The sequence below is a fragment of the Rhinichthys klamathensis genome, unplaced genomic scaffold (assembly GCF_029890125.1).
Source record: "Rhinichthys klamathensis goyatoka isolate OS25496 unplaced genomic scaffold, OSU_Roscu_1.1 h1tg000230l_1, whole genome shotgun sequence".
Lineage (NCBI taxonomy): Eukaryota > Metazoa > Chordata > Actinopteri > Cypriniformes > Leuciscidae > Rhinichthys > Rhinichthys klamathensis.
In genome coordinates, this window is record NW_026606754.1 from 2,053,623 (window position 1) to 2,075,184 (window position 21,562).

A 21,562-nucleotide genomic window follows, 5' to 3' on the forward strand; every position below is an offset into this window, starting at 1 on the left:
ATATAAAATAATACAAAAATTAGAAAAAACATATTTCATGTTAGTATTATTCTCAAACAGTTTTTTACAATCACTTTGCTACTATTTTCAGAACCTTGATGTCATTTTTCAAAACTCTAGACACAAAACTCAAAACGGTTATCACTTGGCTGTCTAATGTTCAAAACATTGCATTGTGCATTCACATCTTTAAAGAAATCTTGCACTTGCACAATCATTGGTTCAAAAAACTAATTTACTGTGAAATACCATTAAAAACATAAATATAGATCACCCACACACAAGCAACCGATAGTTTCACTGTGTCATTGTTCGTACAATCATTAAATATTGTAGAACAAAATAAGTGATACAGGTTTCATCATGGCACTACATGTACAGTAAATACATCTCTGTAAAAGCACTGCAGTCGTAGAGACAATACAGACTCATTGAACACAGTTTGTAATATATTGATGCAAAACACAGTACAATCACAACATAGGTTTATTGGAATCAAAGCAAAAATATAAAATATTACTGTAGGCTACATCCATGGATATTGTAGTCTAATTGGTTCATGTTCCACGCTAATTGGTGACAATGCATCTCGTTCTCTTGAAACTTTCATGATTTACTGTAAACATGGAAGAGTGTGTTTCCATTCAGTAATGCAACAGTTACTTATCATTTTGAGCAGTTGTATCAATTGATAGTTAGATCATTGTAAGGAAATGAATAGACACTCATTTGAAATGTAATGTGTGAATTGCCTTTTGAAAAAGTAGTACTGTGATGTTAAGTTGTGTCATATTGAACAGGTGATTTTTGTTGAATGAACAAATGATCTAAGTTTTATGTGTATTGTATCCAAGCAATTGAGAAAAGGGTTAGTTTTGAAAAATGTGCATTGGTTGGGAGTTTTTTTGTGTCTAGAGTTGTGAAAAATGACATCAAGGTTCTGAAAATAGTAACAAAGTGATTGTAAAAAAAAATTAAAATCCAATTCACGGAAGGCAGATTGGTGCCGTCTGGTGGGAGAAATAAAGAAAATCCTATGTAATACCATGGTGTAGATAGCACTAGATGCCTGTATAGCCCTCTATATACACTACCGTTCAAAAGTTTGGGGTCAGTGAGAATTTTATTTTTATTTTTTGGAGGAAAGAAATCAATACTTTTATTTATCAAGGACAGTAAAGACATTTATAATGTTACAAAAGATTCTATTTCAAACAAATGCTGTTCTTTTGAACTTCATATTCATCAAAGAATCCTAAAAAAAAAAAAAAAAAACTGTACAACTGACAGACCAACAACTGTTTCAACATTGATAATAATAATAATAAATGTTTCTTGAGCATCAAATCCTCATATTATACTGATTTGTGAAGGATCATTTGACACTGAAGACACTGACACTGGTGATGCTGAAAATTCAGCTTTGATCACAGGAATAAATTACACTTTACTATATATTCACACAGAAAACAGCTGATTTACACTGGAATAATATTTAATACTATAACTGATTTTTGTTGTATTTTTAATCAAATAACCGCAGCCGTGGTTAGCAGAAGAGAATTCTTTTAAAAGTATTTAAAATCGTACCGACCCCAAACTTTTGAACGGTAGTGTAAATATATAGGGATGTGTGTTCCCTATTAGCCTATAAGAGTATTTTCAGATATAATTAGGCCTACTTGCAATTGGAAATACTTTTGCAATTGGACACATATTTAGACATTAATATGTGTCTAAAAGTGACTGATTACTTGTTTAATACTTCGTCTAAAGTGACTGATTTGTAGATTGTACTCCAAAAAAATCGCTCTGTATTTTAGGATTTTTCCAGTTGTCATTTTTGGCCATGAAAATCAAAAATGTGACCATCTTAAGACTATCCTTTTCTAATGATTTTCAGAAAAATTACCAAGTTTCATACCATTCCGCTGAAGTAAAAAAAAAATAATAATAATAATTTAAAAACTTTTCGGTCTAAAATGGTGGTTAAATTATCTTTTATATTGCTGTTATTGTGGTTCTTGTTTTTACAAACTTGTCAGTGGTAGCCAACAGCAAGCCACCAATGCTGTTGTCCTGAGACTGGAATATCCCATTAACTCTTTCCACGTCAGCGGGTTTTTTTTTTTTTAGTTGCCAGCATTTTTATCATTTTCACAAAACTTACATGGCCCCTAGAATATTTTGAATGTCTGAAAATGCAATGTATCATAAACGGAGCAATTCCAAGAGAGTCCTCACACCATCGGTGCTCGGGCCCTAAAAAGAAAGAACAAAAAAGCAAAAAAAAAAAATTATTCTAGCTTCATGCATTCATTTTTATCAACACTTGAATGTGGGTAATTTTCATTAAAAAAAAATGTCCACAGACCACAGTAACTGGGGGCCAGGCAGGGGCCACTCGTGCTTTTAGGGGACACACATTTAACGTTCATCTTAACCTATTTTCAGTATTATTTCAAGTCATTTTTCACCATGTCACGCATCACTGCAATCTCTAGATGTAAGCTAATAAAACAACTTCAACTCAAATGAATGTTTCATAAAGTAATTTTCTATTGTAGTGAGATATAATGATCAATAATGATAACACATGTTTAGCATCTAAGCATATCTAGGCACTTTTTTACATCTGTAACTATGACACATATACTTACATAACACAAACCAAACATATCCACAAATCAACTTAGGCAGTCATCTGAAAATGTGTTTATGATAATCTGTAACATTATCATGTATTCATAAAAGCTGTATTCAGCGATTCCGTGCAAACACATTAACACATTCTTCAAAATTCAAATTATTTGCATGCTTGGATTCAATACTCAAAATATTGAAGTTACTTGTATCTTTTTTTGGTTGGTGTAGCTCGCATAGATATATCCATAATAAAGGCTCGATGTCTCGTCCGCGCTGCTGGCCAATGGAGGTCGACGTCCGCACCTGGCGGCCATCTTGTCACAGGCAGCTCGCTCACTCGTAACATTGTGTTTTAATGGTGCATGTACTTTTTAAATAACCATAACTTGCTCAATTTTCTACCGATTTTCAAACGGTTTGGTTTGTTATAAACGTCAGAGATGTAGTTATGACACTGCATACTTATGAAAAATAAGTGCATCAATAAATAATCATCCAGAATTATAGCCACGTTAATAACGTTTGTAAGAAACCAAACCGTTTGTAAATCCGTCAAGATTTCAACGAGATAAGAGTATTTATGTTCGTGCTGATCACTCATCTTACATCAGGCACCGCAGAGCCCGCCAGAAAGCTTGCCTGTGACAAGATGGCCGCCGGTGATGATGATAGAGACTCCGCCCTAAGACATCTAGCCTTTATTATGGATATCTATGGTAGCTCGCCTCTGATGAACATGTGAAGCTCCTTCTCAACTAAAGTGCGAGGTCTCGCTTTGAGGAATTTCCTCTTGACATAAAAGTTCCTTAACAACAAATCATTTCCCCATTACTGCCACCCATAGGACAAATTGTGCATTGCACCCAAAGTTGTTTGGTGTCATTATACGATTCCAAATTTAGGGGGGCCAAGCATAAGCAATGCTTTTAGCGCTTGTATCTGCTACTTTGTTTGCCTTTGTTTTGATCTGGAAATTCTCTACCCTTTCAGAAGTTGTGTAACAGCGCCACCTAGCGTATAAATTCAGTCAGCGGCGGGGAAAGAGTTATGACCCTGTGCAGTATACAGCTTGAAGTGAATTTGCATCCTAGCCTTCCTTCTGAGAAACGAATTCCTTGCTAACATCTGCAAATATACAGTAATATTGCATTGCTTGTGTGTTGCACTGCTGCGTGTTCTGCACTAACACGTTTTGTTTATGTCCCCGTTTTCCAGAGAGCAGATATAGCCGTCGCACCGTTAACAATCACGCTTGTGCGAGAGGAAGTCATTGACTTTTCGAAGCCCTTCATGAGTTTGGGCATCTCCATTATGATCAAGAAACCCCAGAAGTCCAAGCCGGGTGTGTTCTCCTTCCTGGACCCTCTGGCATACGAGATCTGGATGTGTATCGTGTTCGCCTACATCGGCGTCAGTGTGGTGCTGTTCCTCGTGAGCCGCTTTAGCCCGTACGAGTGGCACCTGGATGAGACTGATGAAGCCAAAGACCCCCAGACCCCTCCAGACCCGCCTAATGACTTTGGGATTTTTAACAGCCTGTGGTTCTCTCTTGGGGCCTTCATGCAGCAGGGCTGTGATATCTCACCAAGGTTGGTGCCTCTTTATAGTCTTAAAAAAGGTGTCCACCCAGCCATGATGGGGGCAAATGTAGCATGATGTGGGCTTGATGGGTTTGTCCATGGTTTCCATGTTGGCATTGTCTGAATTGGCCGCAGTATCGGCCATAAATGGCTTGGTCCCAGTATGGGCTAATTCAGTTTGCACAGTTCAACGAACAGACACTCGTTTAACCCTCTGGGGTTGTTCGTTTAACAGTCACACTTGGGGTGTTCGGGTCCAAATGGACCCAAAGGGCAGGATTCATTTTTTTTTTTTTTTAAATCATAATTTTAATTTAAAAAAATCTTTTCTTTTTTGGTGTTTTGAGATAATTTCAAAAATAAAAATGATTTATAATTAATATTAATGCAATAATTATGACCCATTTTTTCCCCATTGAATATAATAGAATTTTTTTTTTTTTTTTAAAGCTGTATTTCATTTTAGAGTCAAGCCTAGGCCTCATGAAAGCAATTTTTGAAATGAGATGGATGCCATCTGGTGGACACACTGAGCATTTTAAAAATTCAAAACCCATATGTAATCTGAATTTATTAGTGTGTATGTGTATAAAAGTGTGTGTGTGTATAAAAGTGTGTGTGTGTGTGTGTGTGTGGATGTGTCTGTTTTGCACTCTTGATGTTTTATAGATTCACCCCTTCACTGTTGTGTGCTTTTTTTCTGGATCGTGACTGATTTGTAGATTGTACGCACAAAAAAAACTCTGTATTTTCACATTTCACATTCATTTCCTATGGGGGTCCATTTGGACCCGAAGGTCCTGAGTGTGACAATTTTTTTTACAACCACTTAGACTATTCAAATCCTGTCATTAAATTTTTTGGGGTGTTCATATACCAAGTACCAACAAAGTCACCGAATTTCGGACCATTCCGATAAAGCTATGATTTAAAAAATATATATATATGTAAATGCTTCGGGTCCATTTGGGCCGAACAGACACTTTTAATACTGGGTCCTGACTGAAAAACACCCCAGATTTTCAATACGACGTCAGACCAGATTGGAAATCTGGGATTTTCTAGATCAAAAACACAAGACTATGGGAATTCATTTGTCAAAATATGTGATAACGGTAACACTTTACAGTAAGGTTCATTAGTTAACATGAACTAAGAATGAACAATCCTTCTTCAGCATTTATTAATCTTAGTTAATATTAACTTCAACATTTACTAATGCATTATTAAAATCAAAACTTGTATTTGTTAACATTACTTAATGCACTGTGAACTGACATGAACAAACAATGAACAGCTGTATTTTTATCAACTAACAATAACAAAGATTGATGAATACTGTATTTTTATTTTATTATTAGTTTATTTAGCAGGGACAATGCAGAAACATTGCTACAATTTCAAGCAGCCGATGCTCCACATACAGGCTTCTGGCCAAAGGTTAATAAAACAATAACCAAAAAAATTATAATAAATCACAATAACAAAAGAAAGCTGAGACTCTGTAAGACCATCAGTGTTCACAAACCTGCTTTTGTGTGTACCTCTTTTTTAGATTTCTGTGAAAAATGTTCAACTCTATAACAAATGTATTGCTCATTGTTAGTTAAAACATTAACTAATGAGCCTTATTGTAAAGTGTTACCGTGATAACTCATGCACATACGTACATGAATGTGGTGATTCAGTGCTGTATATCAGTGACACAAGCGCTTCTGTGAGGGACTTTACCAACAGAGCACATTAAACACATTACAGCTCTAATTCTGAGGCTAATTCCAGTATTTCACGACTGAAAGAATATGCAGACACAGCTCTAGTTTTAATTTGTTCTTCTGTAAAGGATTAGCTGAGCAACATATTCTCATTTGGCTCTCTCTATGAATGTCTCTTTTTTTTTGTGTGTGAGAAGTCCTACCGCAGCACTTTGTAGGCATCTGTGACGGAGATGTATGATTATTCACATTGTTCCTCCGTTTAACAGCAGGAAGTTGATTAATAATGTCTGCGTTGTGCGGCTCGCTGTCATAGATCATTTTTCAGAGTCCCTTATATTCCCCACTGCCGGCTGCCAATTGAGTATTCAATTAAAAAAAAGATTCATAAATTTGTCAATATCAGATATTATATAACATATTCAAAATATCTCAATAAATTACATATTTGCTGTGACATAAGATGGCACATTAATTGATTGAAATTTTAATTTTGTATAGTTTTAAGTAGAAGTGACTTGAGGTGAAGGCCAATATACTCGGAATCTGAATTTCATATTAATTACAGACTGTGAAACTCGAAAAATTTGAATATCGTGCAAAGTTAATTTATTTCAGTAATTCAACTTAAAAGGTGAAACTAATATGAAAACCTTTTTTTATTTTTTATTTTTACACTATTCTAATTTTGAATTTGGGGTTTTCATAAGCTGTCAGCCATAATCATCAAAATTATAACAAATAAAGGCTTGAAATATCTCACTTTGCATGTAATGAGTCTATATAATATATTAGTTTCACCTTTTAAGTTGAATTACTGAAATAAATGAACTTTTGCAAGATATTCTAATGTTTCGAGTTTCACATCTAATGTTACGCTATCATACTAATTCTAAAACTACACTTATGTGTAGTTTTTGCTCTAGATAGATTTTAATTTTCTTTTCCCATCAGTGCAATCCTGCCTGGAGCTTTTAACCAGCATTTGGCAACACTAGTTATGTGGAACACTATACAGCATTGATTGGTTATTACATCTTACATGACTGTATTTCTGCAGACTAGTTTTCAAATGGCTCTACATTGTTATTAAAAGTCGTGTTCATTTTAAAATGCAATAATTATAGTACGTACATAAGTCCACTAGAGTTTCTACTTGTTATTTGCATTCTGTGTGAGTATTTCTCAAACCTGGATGGTTGCGAGTGAATACAGTCTTCTAAAGGCCACTGCCCTACATTCAGCCCAAGGCAAGAAAACTACACGCTTACATCTGAATATATTGCATTTGGAAAAAAAATGCTTCTCTGTATCTAAACGAAGTGGATGAACGTAGAACAAATACAGCAGACGTGCACGTGAGAAATAAAACAAGATGATTTGATAGAGCAGAATAGAGATGATCAACCACTTGTTCAAAGAATGAGACGCAACGCTTTGACATTGCAATCTCGTCCTCTATAAATTCACCAAAATCATTTTAAATTGATTTGTAACACATTTCCTAATCTAATGGGGGGTTTTTTTCGGCTTAAAGGGATAGTTACTCAAGTAACGCTCATTCTTGCATCATGTATTCACCGTCGTGTCGTTCCAAACCCATAAGACTTTGGTTGATCTTCAAATTAAGACATTTCAATGAAACCTTAGAGGTTTCTGTTCCTCCATTGAAAGTCCAGTTAACCAAAATTGAAAAGATCCAAAAAGCTCATAAAGGCACCGGTAAACGAACCCATATGAATCGAGCTGTTTAATCCGATGCTTCTGAAGAGACATTATCGCTTTACATGAACAGATTTAATTTAGGCTTTTATTTACATCTAAACAATGATCAACACGCATATGCATTTAGTAAACACAGAAGGTTCTGTGTGTGTGTGTGTGTGTGTGTGTGTGTGTGTGTGTGTGTGTGTGTGTGTGAGTTGGTTTATGTGATTTATGAGGACACAAATTTGTATAATGACATGTGTATTACACTGGTATTACAACTTATGGGTGGTTTATGAGGACATTTCAAAAGTCCTCATAAATCAAATGGCTTAAAAAACATAAAAAACAATGTTTTATTAAAAAATTAAAAATGCTGCATGTCTCCTGTGATGGGTAGGTTTAGGGATAGGGGCAGTGTAGGGGGATAGAATATATAGTTTTTACGGTATAAAAACCATTACGCCTATGGAGAGTCCTCATAATGCTGTTGCACCAACATGTGTGTGTGTGTGTGTGTGTGTGTGTGTGTGTGTGTGTGTGTGTGTGTGTGTGTGTGTGTGTGTGTGTGTGTGTGTGTGTGTGTGTATGTGTGTGTGTGTGTGTGTTTGTGTGTGTGTGTGTGTGTCACTCACTAGAACAAACCTGGGGTGCGTTTCCCAAAACTATAGTTGCTAACCTGTTAGCAACTTAGTTGGTTGGCAATGGGAAATTGCATTGTTAGTTTAACTTAGTTAGCAACTATGGTTTTGGGGAAATGCACCCCTGGTTGGTATCCATGTTTACCATATATGATGCACTCAATGTATGTGCATTAAGATGTGAGTAAAAACCTAACTAAATATTTGGATATTCTAAGTTTTGGTTACCTCAATGGAGGGACAGAAACCTCTCAGGTTTCATTAAAAAAAATATATGAATGTGTGTTTTGAAGATTAACCAAAGTCTTCTGGGTTTGGAATGACATGAGGGTGAGAGAATGATGACGACATGATAGTTTTTGGGTGAACTATCCCTTTAACTTGGGCTAGGCTTCAATCACCAATACAAGAAAATGGCAATTAGTTTAATCTGTGTTCAATGTGTTCCAACATCTTTGTTGATCCTGGAACAACATTCCAATCAACCAATTAGATTTGAGGGACAATATTACAGTTTATGTCAAGTTTAGGTTTACAACCAATGTGCGTTTACATCAGTGTTATTCACTGTTCCCTCTGATTTTAGAAGTTATGGGTAGGGTTGGGTTTAGGGGGTATAGTGTTAGAACTACGTTTTCATACAGGAATGTTGTTCCAGGATCAACAAAATATGTCTCACTTGGCAAAATCACGGTGACCGTTTCACTGTACATACAGAAATACATGTTTGTGAGGTTGATATATTGATTACAAGCGTGTTTGCACATCAGGAAAGTATCCAAAGGCTGAATGTTTGTGTTTGCGCATCAGGTCCTTATCGGGCAGAATAGTGGGAGGCGTCTGGTGGTTCTTCACCCTCATCATAATCTCGTCCTACACGGCTAACCTGGCTGCTTTCCTCACAGTGGAGAGGATGGTCTCTCCCATAGAGAGCGCTGAAGATCTGGCCAAACAAACTGAGATCGCATACGGAACCTTGGACTCGGGATCAACCAAAGAGTTCTTTAGGGTGAGTCTCCCACACTCCCGCATTGATCTTCAGATGATTCAAAATGCATCAAACGTCAATGGTTGTGCAAGCTTTCAGATCAGAATCCATCCTTCAGTTGCTGCCGGACAGAAGGAGATTCACATCACCATATGGATAGAAGCGTAAATGGATGGAGAGAGTCTTAGTTTGTGCTTATCTTGGCGAAAGCCCAGTACAAATCAGCATGAGGTTTAACATCTACTCTCGTGTAATGGAAATCATTTCGAGTTGCAGTAATCACAAAGAACTCAAAGAAAAAAGATTTCCATTTGTCGTGCCATTTCTTTCTTTTAATTATCATTTACATTTTTTTTTTTTTGCTCACGTCCCAGCATGACAGTTGAATTGCATACAGTGGCACCAAAAATGATTTAGACACACTTAGGGCCACATTTAACATTTCTAAATGTCACATTAGATGAAATAACAAACTAAGTGACGATTGTTTTAAAGACTCATAGTACAATCACAATTTACAAGCAAAACATTTCCCCACAGGGCTGGACTGGCCATCGGGCATACCGGGCATTTGCCCGGTGGGCCGACGTGCTTTGTGGGCCGATACATCTCATACTTCTTTTTTTTTTTTTTGTCTGAACGGCCCATAAAACTCGTATATCGGCGGCCCATTGCGTTTAGTTTCGTTTAATTGGCGGCTCTGGGATCTTTGTGCCGGTGTAATGCATTGGACAAAAAAGTCAGCGTAGGTTTTTCTTTTTCTCACAGACCGGCGCATGATGAAACGCGTAGATCAGCGGCCCATTGGTTATTTTCTTGATTGACACTGGGCTGGTCCAATCACATCTTTAAACTCCTCCCCCTTTGAGCTCTGAGTGAGCGAGCAGTGTCAGTGTGTATCTGTCAAAATAGTCAGAGCGATGGAGAAGAACCGCAAGGAATGTGCAGAGGAATAGCGTGAAAAAAGAAACTTCAAAGGCCCTTCAAGTGTCTGATGAGGATAGAGGAGGATAAGGAGAGAGATGAGTGAGTGCAGAGAACTGTGGTAAGCAGAACTAGGCTACTGTCACAACAACACTTATGGTGTGTTCACACCGAACGCGAATAGAGCGTCAAATACGCGTCTATCGCATTTAGTTAGACGCTTGAACATTCGCTCGAGTTCAAATTTTTCAACTTGCGCGGAAGACATTCGCGGCAAACGCGTCGCACAATTCTAGTCATTCGCAACGCCCGGCGCTAATGATGCGTCTATTCGCGTCTTTGCATTGACTTTGTATGTAATCTACTCGCCCAAATAATTAAATTCGCGTTCGGTGTGAACACACCATTAGGCTATGTAGGAACCCACTACCCAGTTACGCATTATTTACACATCTGCATATTTGACGATTACGCATTTTATTAGAATTGTAATGAGACAATAATGAGTAATGAGTTTGTAAACCATATTTTTCTTCAAAATAAAAGCTTGATGCCGTTTCCGTCAAAATAAAAGATCATGTGCTTATCTCTGTATAGAAATTAGTACGAAACTAATTATGAAAGTTGCTTTTATTTTTCAGTGCATTTGTTTTACAACATATGGCTATTACTGCCATGGGATTAATATTATAACTATTATTATGCAGTAGTTTAATGTAGACAGACACTATATCACAACTAAAAGAGTTTTGAGTTTTTCTTTGTTCAATTTGCACACTGAATATGGGTTGGAGCTCTTTATTTTTAACTCTCAAAGTGCACCAGATTGATGAATTTAACATTAAAAAGCACAAAATTTTCTTACGGGGGAGCATGCCCCCGAACCCCCCTAGAGGGACAGAGGTGCACTCACCACAGATTTCCCAAAATCCTGTGGGAAAATTGCTATCCCAGCTTATAGCTTTCTTTAGGATTCATCACTGTGGAGTATAGTTCAACTTAGTAGTTATTTTCATCGGTTAACTCTTACTCACTCCTATTCACTTATGGCATTAGTGGTTTTAATAGGAGTTGGTATACATATTCAAGGGCGTGCAAAGTTCGGTTGTGTTAGGCTATATAGTGGGCCAGTCTGGGCCAAAATGCCCGGGCCGATTTTTTGTCCCAGTCCAGCCCTATTTCCCCAAAATAAATGTGTTTTTGTGAATTCACATGACAGTAGTGCACTCGCAAATTTCTTTGTAGTGCTTTTGTGTACTAAATTTTGATTCACACGTTCAAGAGTTCAATTTAAGAGTCATGAACAAGCTGAACATGCGGGGGTTGAACTTGATAAAGACCTCCTTCATTCCTGAGAGTCGATACTTTTGCAGACTTTGTATTAGTGGATTGAGGGTAAATATCTACTTCATCCAGCACTCATTTGGATCCTGTTGTTTTACGACATGAGAAACCACTCCAAATAAATCCGAGTGAGTGAGTGAGTGAGCTGTCCGAATGATTCACACTGAATCACAAACTGACTGAGACTTTGCTAACCAACTCAATTCATTGCAAGGAAGTGATTCATTCACGAAATGGACATCACTATATTTTTATTCTAAACAACCGACAGAACATTTTCAACATAATCGTTGAAGTAGTGCAAGATAATTGTAGTGTTTGCCAGTGGTACCGTACTAATTAATTTCTATTTAAAGCTTCATGATTTTAGCAAAGCTACAGCTCAACACTGCTGCTTATCTCAGTGCAGCTGCTTGGCATTTTAAGAGCCCTCAAAAACTCACTTGCCATAATATAATGATATATTTGCCAATTGTGGCATCACCAGAGGTCGTGAATTACATGGGAGGTACGTCCCAGCAATGTGGTTGGCAGCCTTCCACCTAAACTACAACTGCCAGAATCTCATGCGTTGAGGACATTTACAAGATGGCCGACAATAGAGAACTACAATCCCCAAACTGGCACTTAACCAGGGGCTACTGTAATGCTGCGTTCCAGGCAGGTTTTTGAGCACGTAAATCACGACTTCAAACCACGACTCACGACTTTGTAGCGTTCCAGGCCAGTCACGCCAAACCACCTGAGCGCAAGGAATTGTGGTAGCTAGATGTAAACAAACCATTGTTGTTTTGTATGGTTCCGCGGGCTATGTGACGTCAGAGGTCGTAACTGGGAGTACATCGATCTAGTACGAGTTCACGGGTGGGAAGTCACGGGTTTGACTGCAGTTCCAGTGCACTTTCAGGGGTATAAGGTTGGAAAAACACGGGTTACAGGTTGCCTGGAACGCGGCATAAGTTCTGCTAATGTAGGAGACTCCCAGTGTTGTGCCTGAACGCGTTCATTGAACGATAGTTCATGAACTCGTTCATATTTTGGGCGAACATGAACTGAACGTACTGTATTACTGCCTGATGAACGTTACTGTGAACGCGTTCATTCTGGTGTCTGTGAACGCACGCTCTCTTAGTTTAACTTCGTTCAATAGGGTGCCAGATTTCTATAGAGCCTTCCAGGTGAAAACCCAGCTAAAACACACCGTAAACAGGCCTTAATATGTAGCGAAAAAAAACACCCAATCTGGCAACACCAGCTCTGGCAACACCAGCCACCAGTGTCGCACCGCGGCCGCCGCATGCGACGCTTCATCAAAACAAAAACCAGGATGTAGTCGACAAAGCATCGAGGAGGCGTCGTATGATCATTTAAACGAGTTTTATGACAAGGTTGGTGAGGATGGGAAAAATCGTACATTTCTGTGCAAACTTTGCCCGCAGATTAAATAATTTCTGTCTGTGGTTGTATATGGGCTGGCAATAATTAAAAAAACAAAAATAGCTCATGGCAACATATGGAAAAAAAGAACTATGAAATAGTTAATTTTTGGAACTGTGAACTTAGTTCAAAATTGTGAAGTATGAACTATGAACTGAACTAGTTCATTTTAAAATTTGTGAAGTATGAACTATGAACTGAACTAGTTCATTTTAAGAACTTTGAACTAGTTCATGTAGAAAGTGAACTTTCCCAACACTGGAGACACCATGCCTGGTGAAAAGAGACTGGCGGCATCCAAAATCGCAAACTTCCCTACTATACAGTAGACAGTAAAAATTATGTGACAGAAGAAGGATGTCCGAATTCACAGTACTCATAAAGGATTTGGCAAAATGTACCCGGATGACCTACTACTTCCAGTGAGATTCTGAAGTGTGTATACCATAGACACTTTACTATCCCATGAGGCCACGGGAGAGGATTTCTGAATGACGGTGAAATGACGCAACTAACGCTGTAGGTCATGATGAATGTAGAGATGCACCGATTGATCGGCTGGTGACCGGAATCGGCCGATTTTCACATGATCGGCCATGATCGGCGACCGGCCGGTCAGTCTGACATGCCGATTTTATACCGGTCAAATGCACTCGGGCGCCGCATGATTAACATCGCGCAACATCAGCATCACACGTGCACACGGAACACACATGTAGGAAACCTCGTGAATGAATTACGACCGTTTCACACCGCAAGCGTGAGCAGCAGGGTTTTTTTTTTTTCTTCGGCGTGCATGTTAATCAATGAGTGCATTCACACCGGGAGTCGGAGCAGCGCGTGAGCGTCAAGCAGGAGCGTCGCGTGAGCAACAGTGAAGCGCGGGTTTCAGCGCCGAGTCTATTCTGCTCGCGCTCAATTAAAGTGAAAGCATACTTTTGATGGACAAAATAAATATGATTTCACCCCAAAAGTGCCCAAAATGCACAGAATTTGCACGTCTGGTGTGTTTTAACAAGAACTGAAGTAGCCAGGCTATGTCAGAAAAGAAAATTAAGACTCAAAAATATTTATAGAAAATAACTTGTTTTTATTCCCAATTGTTTCCCTGCATATGCTCCACTTGTCCTGTTTAGCCTGGCTGGACATGTGTCAGAGAGAAAAACTGTTTGAGAAATATAACTTGCCATTGATGTACAAGTGATTGCAATAGGCCTGTGTGTGTGTGTGTGTGTGTGTGTGTGTGTGTGTGTGTGTGTGTGTGTGTGTGTGTGTGTGTGTGTGTGTGTTGAGAAATATATACTGCAAGGGTAGGCTATATTTATTTTATTTTTATATATTATTTTATTTCCATTACCTGTTTTCATACAGAAGTTTAGTTTGCTAAATATCAAATTGTTTTAGTTGGATATTGGATGTGAAAAGGAAATGGTTCTTCCATAACACTGCACTTTAGATGTGTGTGAATTTCCCACACCAGGAGTAATTTATATAGTCCTATTTTATAGCGATTATCTGTTAAAACAAATGTTCTATGCAAAATGTTCTATTAAAGAGAAGATAGAAAATGAATATTTGTGTGTGCTGTACTAAAGTGGTTTAAAAAAAGGAAATCGGTATCGGCAGGTCAAACTCAAGAAAAATCGGAAATCGGAATCGGCCTAGAAAATTGTAATCTGTGCATCTCCAGATGAATGTAGTACATCCAGATTACATTCATATATACTACACACATTCATACTATATAGACCATCCTTTTTAGCAGTTAATGAAGTAATTACTTAATTACAAAATAAGTCCCTACTCGAGACAGTATGTGATTTCAGAGGCAGCCACTCTTCTCAGTTGAAGTGTGTATTTTTTTGCCCTGGGTAGGCCGTTGGAGCCTATAACTTTTGTTGAACTGCAAAACAAAAAGAGAGAACCCTCCTTTTTTTGTTTTTGATTTATGTGAACCAATTATAACGACCTATCTGAGAGAAGCTGTTCTGGTTTGCCTTCCTCTGAGTCGATCCTCAACCTCACAAATTACCACACCATCAACAGAGAAAGCAGGGTCTACACTAGCCTGGTCCCACCAGACTCTCGTACATTTCATTTGTACAGAGAGTCTGGCCTCGCTCCATTGACAAGCGTTAACTTCCTTGTAGGCGGGTACTCTGGTGAAGTTTAAAACTATTGGATCTGCCCAGAGTCACTCTGGATCTGCCATATCAATCGCTAACGTTTGGTCGTGACATATGACGACTCAAACCACTCAAACTAGCGCACGACATCAACGCCATCGTTCTCAGCCACTCTCTCTGTTCGCTGATTGGACCGGTAAAAAATTGACTGGAGAAAACCAAAGAATACACCACAAACCCAGACGTAGTACTGAAGGAAAATGAAAACTGAGCGGAAGTACTTAGGAGGGTGGAGTCAGGCTAGGTCTACACTATCTAGACTATGCTAACCACCCAAACCTTGACTTACTGGCTAGGTTATCTGTGTGAATTTTAGGGGAAACTTATTTCATACATCCACCTAAAACCCCGCGGGTCACTGGAAAAACATTCCTCTCTAAAACTCAAAAAACGTACCTATTCATACATTTTGACATTTCCAAATCAGCTCCATGTGCAAGACGTATTACTGTAGTAAACTTGCAGGGTAGCTCACGTGGTACAGGAGTGCACTAGAGATGTGGAGCGCTCAGGTACGAGTCCCATGAACGAGGGTCACAATAGAATCACAATGTAAGTTGTTTCAAACCTGTATGAATTTTCTTTCTTCTGCTGAACAAGAAGATATTTTGAAGGATGTTGGTAACCAAACAGTTGGACCCCATTGACTTCCATAGTATTTTTTTTTCCTACTATGGAAGTCAATGGGGTCCATCAACTGTTTGATTACCCACATCCTTCAAAATATCTTCTTGTTCAGCAGAAGAAAGAAATTCATACAGGTTTGAAACAACTTGAGGCAGTAAATGATGACAGAATTTTAATTTTTAAGTGAACTATGTCTTTAACACTATTGGTTATGTTTAGGGTCGGGTTTAGTATAGGTGGTGCATTGTTTTCAAACATGATACAGCAATAACTTTTTGGCACAGCTAGTATGCTAGTATCTTGGCGTCTCCAAGTTTAGTAGTGTAGCTTTACCAGCTTCACTGGTTAAGTAAGCTTGGATCATGGAAATTCATTACAGCAGGGTGGCCACCTGGAGCTTGTTGTTGGAGGAAAAACAAAGAGGAACATTAGCTCTGCCAAGAGCTGCAACCATTTCTTTCCCACACCTACTTGTTAGGGAAATTCTTCTCTTTTAGCTAACAAAGTGAGTTTGGTCTGCATTATACATCCCTTTTTGATGAAGCAGTCATTAAGTCAATGGAGATGATTGCTGTACAACCTTGAGTTAGCCTGAGCTGTCAGACTGAAGCCAGGCGTCTCAGTAGTCTAATCAAATCCCACATATAGCCATAGAGGTCAGCTCAAAAACCCTAATTAGTGGCTTTACCTGGGCCTGCAAATTGTGCGTAATGAAAAGCGGCCTAGAGGGTCAAAAAGTACACTTGAAAGATATTGAGAATAAAGTAAGCAATACATCCATGAGCACATCGAGACTGACATTGCAATTAGGGCTGAAATTAACTATCTTCGTGATACTGTAAGACTTATCCCGCTCGCTCTACACACACATCCATCGGGTGGGATGTTCACCGCCCCGTCGGTCTCAGGTTTGTTTGGCGGTGTGTGTTTGATGTCATTTAAATGAGGTTTGCAAAGTCGACAACCGAGGGGTTTTGGGATCTCAGATATTATATATGATGAGTGTCCCAGTTACCCTCTACAGCTCTCAGATTTCCAGTGACATGTGTGAACGGCAATTCCAGGGGACTTTTAATTAAGATTACAGAGACCTGACAGAGGGAAAAAATCCTGATTAATGGAGATTCAAGCTCTATTTTAGATCTGTTTTCAGGAAACACATTCCTGTTTAATTAGAGCCATACGGCAGAGAACAGCTGGATGTTTCAAATCATCCGAAACATTTGGAGCAAGACATATGTCATCCTCTTTGACACATCCCCCAAGTTTATTATTTACAAAATAATTTATTTTGTTGGTTTACTCAACATTTCCAATTAATGTTGTCAGTGAATAATGGTGTTTTGAGCTCAACTGCACTCGGAGAATGTGTCAATATTAACATACTGATACATGCATTATAAATATTAGACTTGTAAAAAACCATTGATGTAATGCAATAAATTGCTTGTGGAATTTAATAATTGATTAGAATTACTGTAATAATGTGTTAATTTCGTATAGAATAAAATCTAAATTTTTAGACTTTTTTCACTTTTAAAATCCACTGATTCCACACATCATTTATCTTTCCTAGTATATTTTGAATCTTTGGCATATTTATGGAAAATAATTATGAACTGTACATTATGTGTTTGTTGCCTTAATGTAAAAAGGGATTAATTCAAGCTATAGTCTCACATAGCCAGATCTATAAAGTATATAGTCTGAAATATACACGAGTGCGAGCACGAGCAGTAAGCTGCTTTAAGTTCACTTAATGGCCACCGGTGTCGCTAATAACAAGCGTTTCTTTACTCTACATACCGGCCCTTTAACAGAACAGCACTCGCATACTCCAGGCTTATCTTATCGAGTATGGATGGTCGAGTCACATTAAACTGAAAGCTGTCTCCCTGACGAGATGAAATATTACATTTATTAAAAGCAGATATGGTGCATGAACTCTTTTTTAATATTTAAAACCATCACTGTGCCTCTGGCCCTGAGGAATCTGTAATGATTGAGAGAGTTGGTTCAGGTTATTCCTGCGCTGAGCCGGCTGATGCTGTTAAAATGCCATTCTTCATTGACAGTTTTTAGAGCAATGGAGAGATTGTCAAAATCTCAAACAGCAGAGTGTCATTCAGTTTGTCCTACTGACAATGGAGAGGATTCTTTTGACATTGATATATATTTATTCTCCTCTAAAACACAAACAGTTTTATTGAAAGTGTGCAGGCGGTGAGATGCGCTTGTGGATAGCATGTAATCCTTGATCAATATCTTCTCAAGGTGCTCACATCTGTTTCTCACATAAAGAAAAGCAGCTGACTCACTCAGGACATGCCTTCGCCTCACCACATTCAACACTCATACACACAATTTCAATTGATGACACTTTATTTTGATAGTCCACTTTAGGCGGTCTACTAACTAAAAGGAACTTTGCTACTACATGTCAACTAGCAGTCAACAGAGTATTAGTAGAGTGTCTGCTTAATATCTGCTAACACTTTATTGTGATGCTCCTCAACAGACATTCTACTATCCCTAACCCTAACTTTACACTCTATTAACAGTCTAATGGGAGTTAGTTGACATGTAGTTGCAAAGTTACATATAGTTATATATGTAATATATATGTATAGTTACATATGTCCACTCATATATGTCGTCGTTGAAGATTTCTTAAAAATATTGTTAAAATATGATCTCGTCTCGTGAGCTATAAGTGTATCGTCAAACCCCTACTTCCTATTAATTGTCTAATAAAGGTAGGTTTAAAGCACTTAATGGCAGTATTTCCATGACCTAATTTAAAGTGAAAGCATATTACTGTTTTAAAATAAGGTAAATGGTCAACAAGTTAGATAGAAAGGATAGAAAAATATTATTTAACTCTCTTTACATCTGAGCTAATTAAACAATAATAATTTGTTTATTAGTGACAATGAACACAGAACTCACTAGTTGTATATAGCCTATTAATGTATTAACAATGTTGCAACTACAATTGATAAACTATGAGTTAACTAAAGTTTGCAAATTATTTTTAAGTGCTTTGTTGCTGTGTACTTATTATAAAGTGTTACCTAGTCCTTTTTTTCTCTCAACAGTAATGGCATGGCACCATGTCCAAAAATGTCATGGCAATCTCTGTTTGTGTGCCCTTGGGAAATCAATGACCTAAATGTCTAAATTGACACTGTGTGACAAATATGAGGTGAGGATAATGTTTTGGGTGAGTGGATAGCTGCTAGCTCCATATTCTTATCTGGGTCGGTTCTTCTGAAGAAGAAGACTTCTGAAGAATCAACACACGAAGACTTAAACATAAATAGTCTTTATTTAAATAAACTAAACTTACAGGTGATTGCTGGAGAATAAATAGTAGGAACACAGGAAAAACACAAACCACACTACATATAAATGCGAACCGACCAGGAGTGACTAAAACACAGGGCTTAAATACACAGGGCTAACAAAGGAAACTAGATGAGACACAGGTGAACAGAATCAATGAGGCCAAGCAAATCAGTAACTATGACAACAAATGAGAAGCGAGAACAAAGGGCACGGGATAAAACCACAGAAAACACAAACATAAACCTAACATAAAGTGGGTTATACTTTATATTAGATGGCCTTAACTACTATGCACTTAACCATTAGATATAATATACTTACTAATTATGTGCTTTTTAATTACATTGAAAGTACTTGCATTTAATAAACAGTTGTACTTACGCTGTTAACGCTACCCCTGACTGTAACACAACCATTTACTCTTAACCCCTATAACCCTAACCCTACCTTTCCTCCTAAACCCAACCATGCCTCAAACGCATTAGCAGTAAATGTAGGAGTGCATAGTCTTGTGGGTATTTATTATTAGTACATACAGTAGTAGTTAAGGCCACCTAAAATAAAGTGTGACCATAGAGAGTAAAACTGGAAAAAGCACATTACAGTGTGATGGTTCCCAGTAGCGCTTCACTGAACACCACAATGAAGAGCATCCTTTAGGACGTGCCATATCGCTAATGACGGATTTTTGCCAACACTATCCACGCGGCTCTGCAATTGTTGTAACATGTATAAACGTTTAAAATACATGATATGAAAACACTGACTGACTAACAGTGCTCTGGACTGGACAGACCACACCGAAAGGTCAGGCTATGCTTCTGTTTCCTTCCATGTATTTTTAACTTTTATACGGGTTACAACAATTGAATGCTAAATGAATGTTGAGTGTGCAGGAAAAGCTCAGGAAGTCTCAGAGCATATATATTATTTCTAATCCAACCCTATATTTCATGCATAACTCAACAAGCTGCATCCAGAATGTTTGCCCAAAGCAGGAAAACACTTTCACAGCTGAGGAATTATGGGTGAGGGGAACTCAACCTTATACATTATACAGAACAATATGCCTAGCCATGAAATGAAATGCACCTCATGGATTGAACGTTCAGGACCTTCTGGCAAAAACTCCAGAAGACACAGGCTGATATGTCTGACAGTTGTGAGTTAATAAATAAAATAACTCTTACCAGACATTTTTTCAAATAGTTTGTTATCTAATGAAACGATATTCACACATACACTGAGTAAAGCTTCCAACAACTCAAGCAGTGCACTGCAGAAAAAGCATTGGGCACTCGGGAGAAATATGTTTCGTCTCCAAACCCAATGATTCAGAAGTAAAGCTGCAGTGGAGAGAGAGATGGAGCGGGAGATATGCGCTGGATGTGAACAGCACCATAATAAGCTCATGGTGAGGACAGATATGAGGAGAGGCTGAGAGAGGAGCATGATGAAAGCAGCCTGCAATGTGTGGGACATACAGCTACTGTATATAGATTATTACACCAATAATAGAGCAGTATTAGAGCCGTGTTGTTATGATTATCGTCTGTCCAAAAATATATTGTTCAGATAAATACATGTACAAACATATTACATTTTGCATTGTTTGGCTCATGGTCATTTCATTTGATTCATGGTCATTTCAAGTGATTTTAGCCCTGGCTTCCAATTTGAAGTCTCGCTTTGGTAATGATTTTATGCTTTAAAACTCACCTTTGATCACCAAAATGACATATTTAAGCGTTTATTCTTTGAAAGAATTTCTCCATGCCTTGAAATAGCTTGAGTGTAAAGGTCCCTTCGCAATTTTCATATGCGTTATTTCGTATTCGTCATCCTAAAAATTCGGCACGCACAGAAACCTTGCTACGGAGCCCCCCATGTCCCACTTTGTCAAAAAAAATTATAACTATCTTGTGGCCTCAAGATAGTAACTCTGGCCTCAAGATAGTAACCCGTGGCCTCAAGATAGTAACTCTGGCCTCAAGATAGTAACCCGTGGCCTCAAGATAGTAACTCTGGCCTCAAGATAAGTAACTTGTGGCCTCAAGATAGTAACTCTGGCCTCAAGATAGTAACTCTGGCCTCAAGATAGTAACTCTGGCCTCAAGATAAGTAACTTGTGGCCTCAAGATAGTAACTCGTGGCCTCAAGATAGTAACCCGTGGCCTCAAGATAGTAACTCGTGGCCTCAAGATAGTAACCCGTGGCCTCAAGATAGTAACTCTGGCCTCAAGATAGTAACCCGTGGCCTCAAGATAGTAACTCTGGCCTCAAGATAGTAACCCGTGGCCTCAAGATAGTAACTCTGGCCTCAAGATAGTAACCCGTGGCCTCAAGATAGTAACTCTGGCCTCAAGATAAGTAACTCGTGGCCTCAAGATAGTAACTCGTGGCCTCAAGATAGTAACCC

The 21,562-nt window shown here is 38.2% G+C and overlaps 1 protein-coding gene across 4 annotated transcripts in view; it reads left to right on the top strand.

Moving 5' to 3' along the window:
- gria3b (glutamate receptor, ionotropic, AMPA 3b) overlaps positions 1-21,562 on the top strand; it is a 180,644-nt gene that overhangs the window by 133,216 nt on the left and 25,866 nt on the right. For all 4 annotated transcript variants that reach the window (XM_056265210.1, XM_056265211.1, XM_056265209.1 and 1 more), the window contains exons 11-12: positions 3,862-4,235; positions 9,100-9,298. In XM_056265210.1, coding sequence (XP_056121185.1) covers positions 3,862-4,235; positions 9,100-9,298 — 573 coding nt within the window. The remainder of the gene's footprint in view (positions 1-3,861; positions 4,236-9,099; positions 9,299-21,562) is intronic.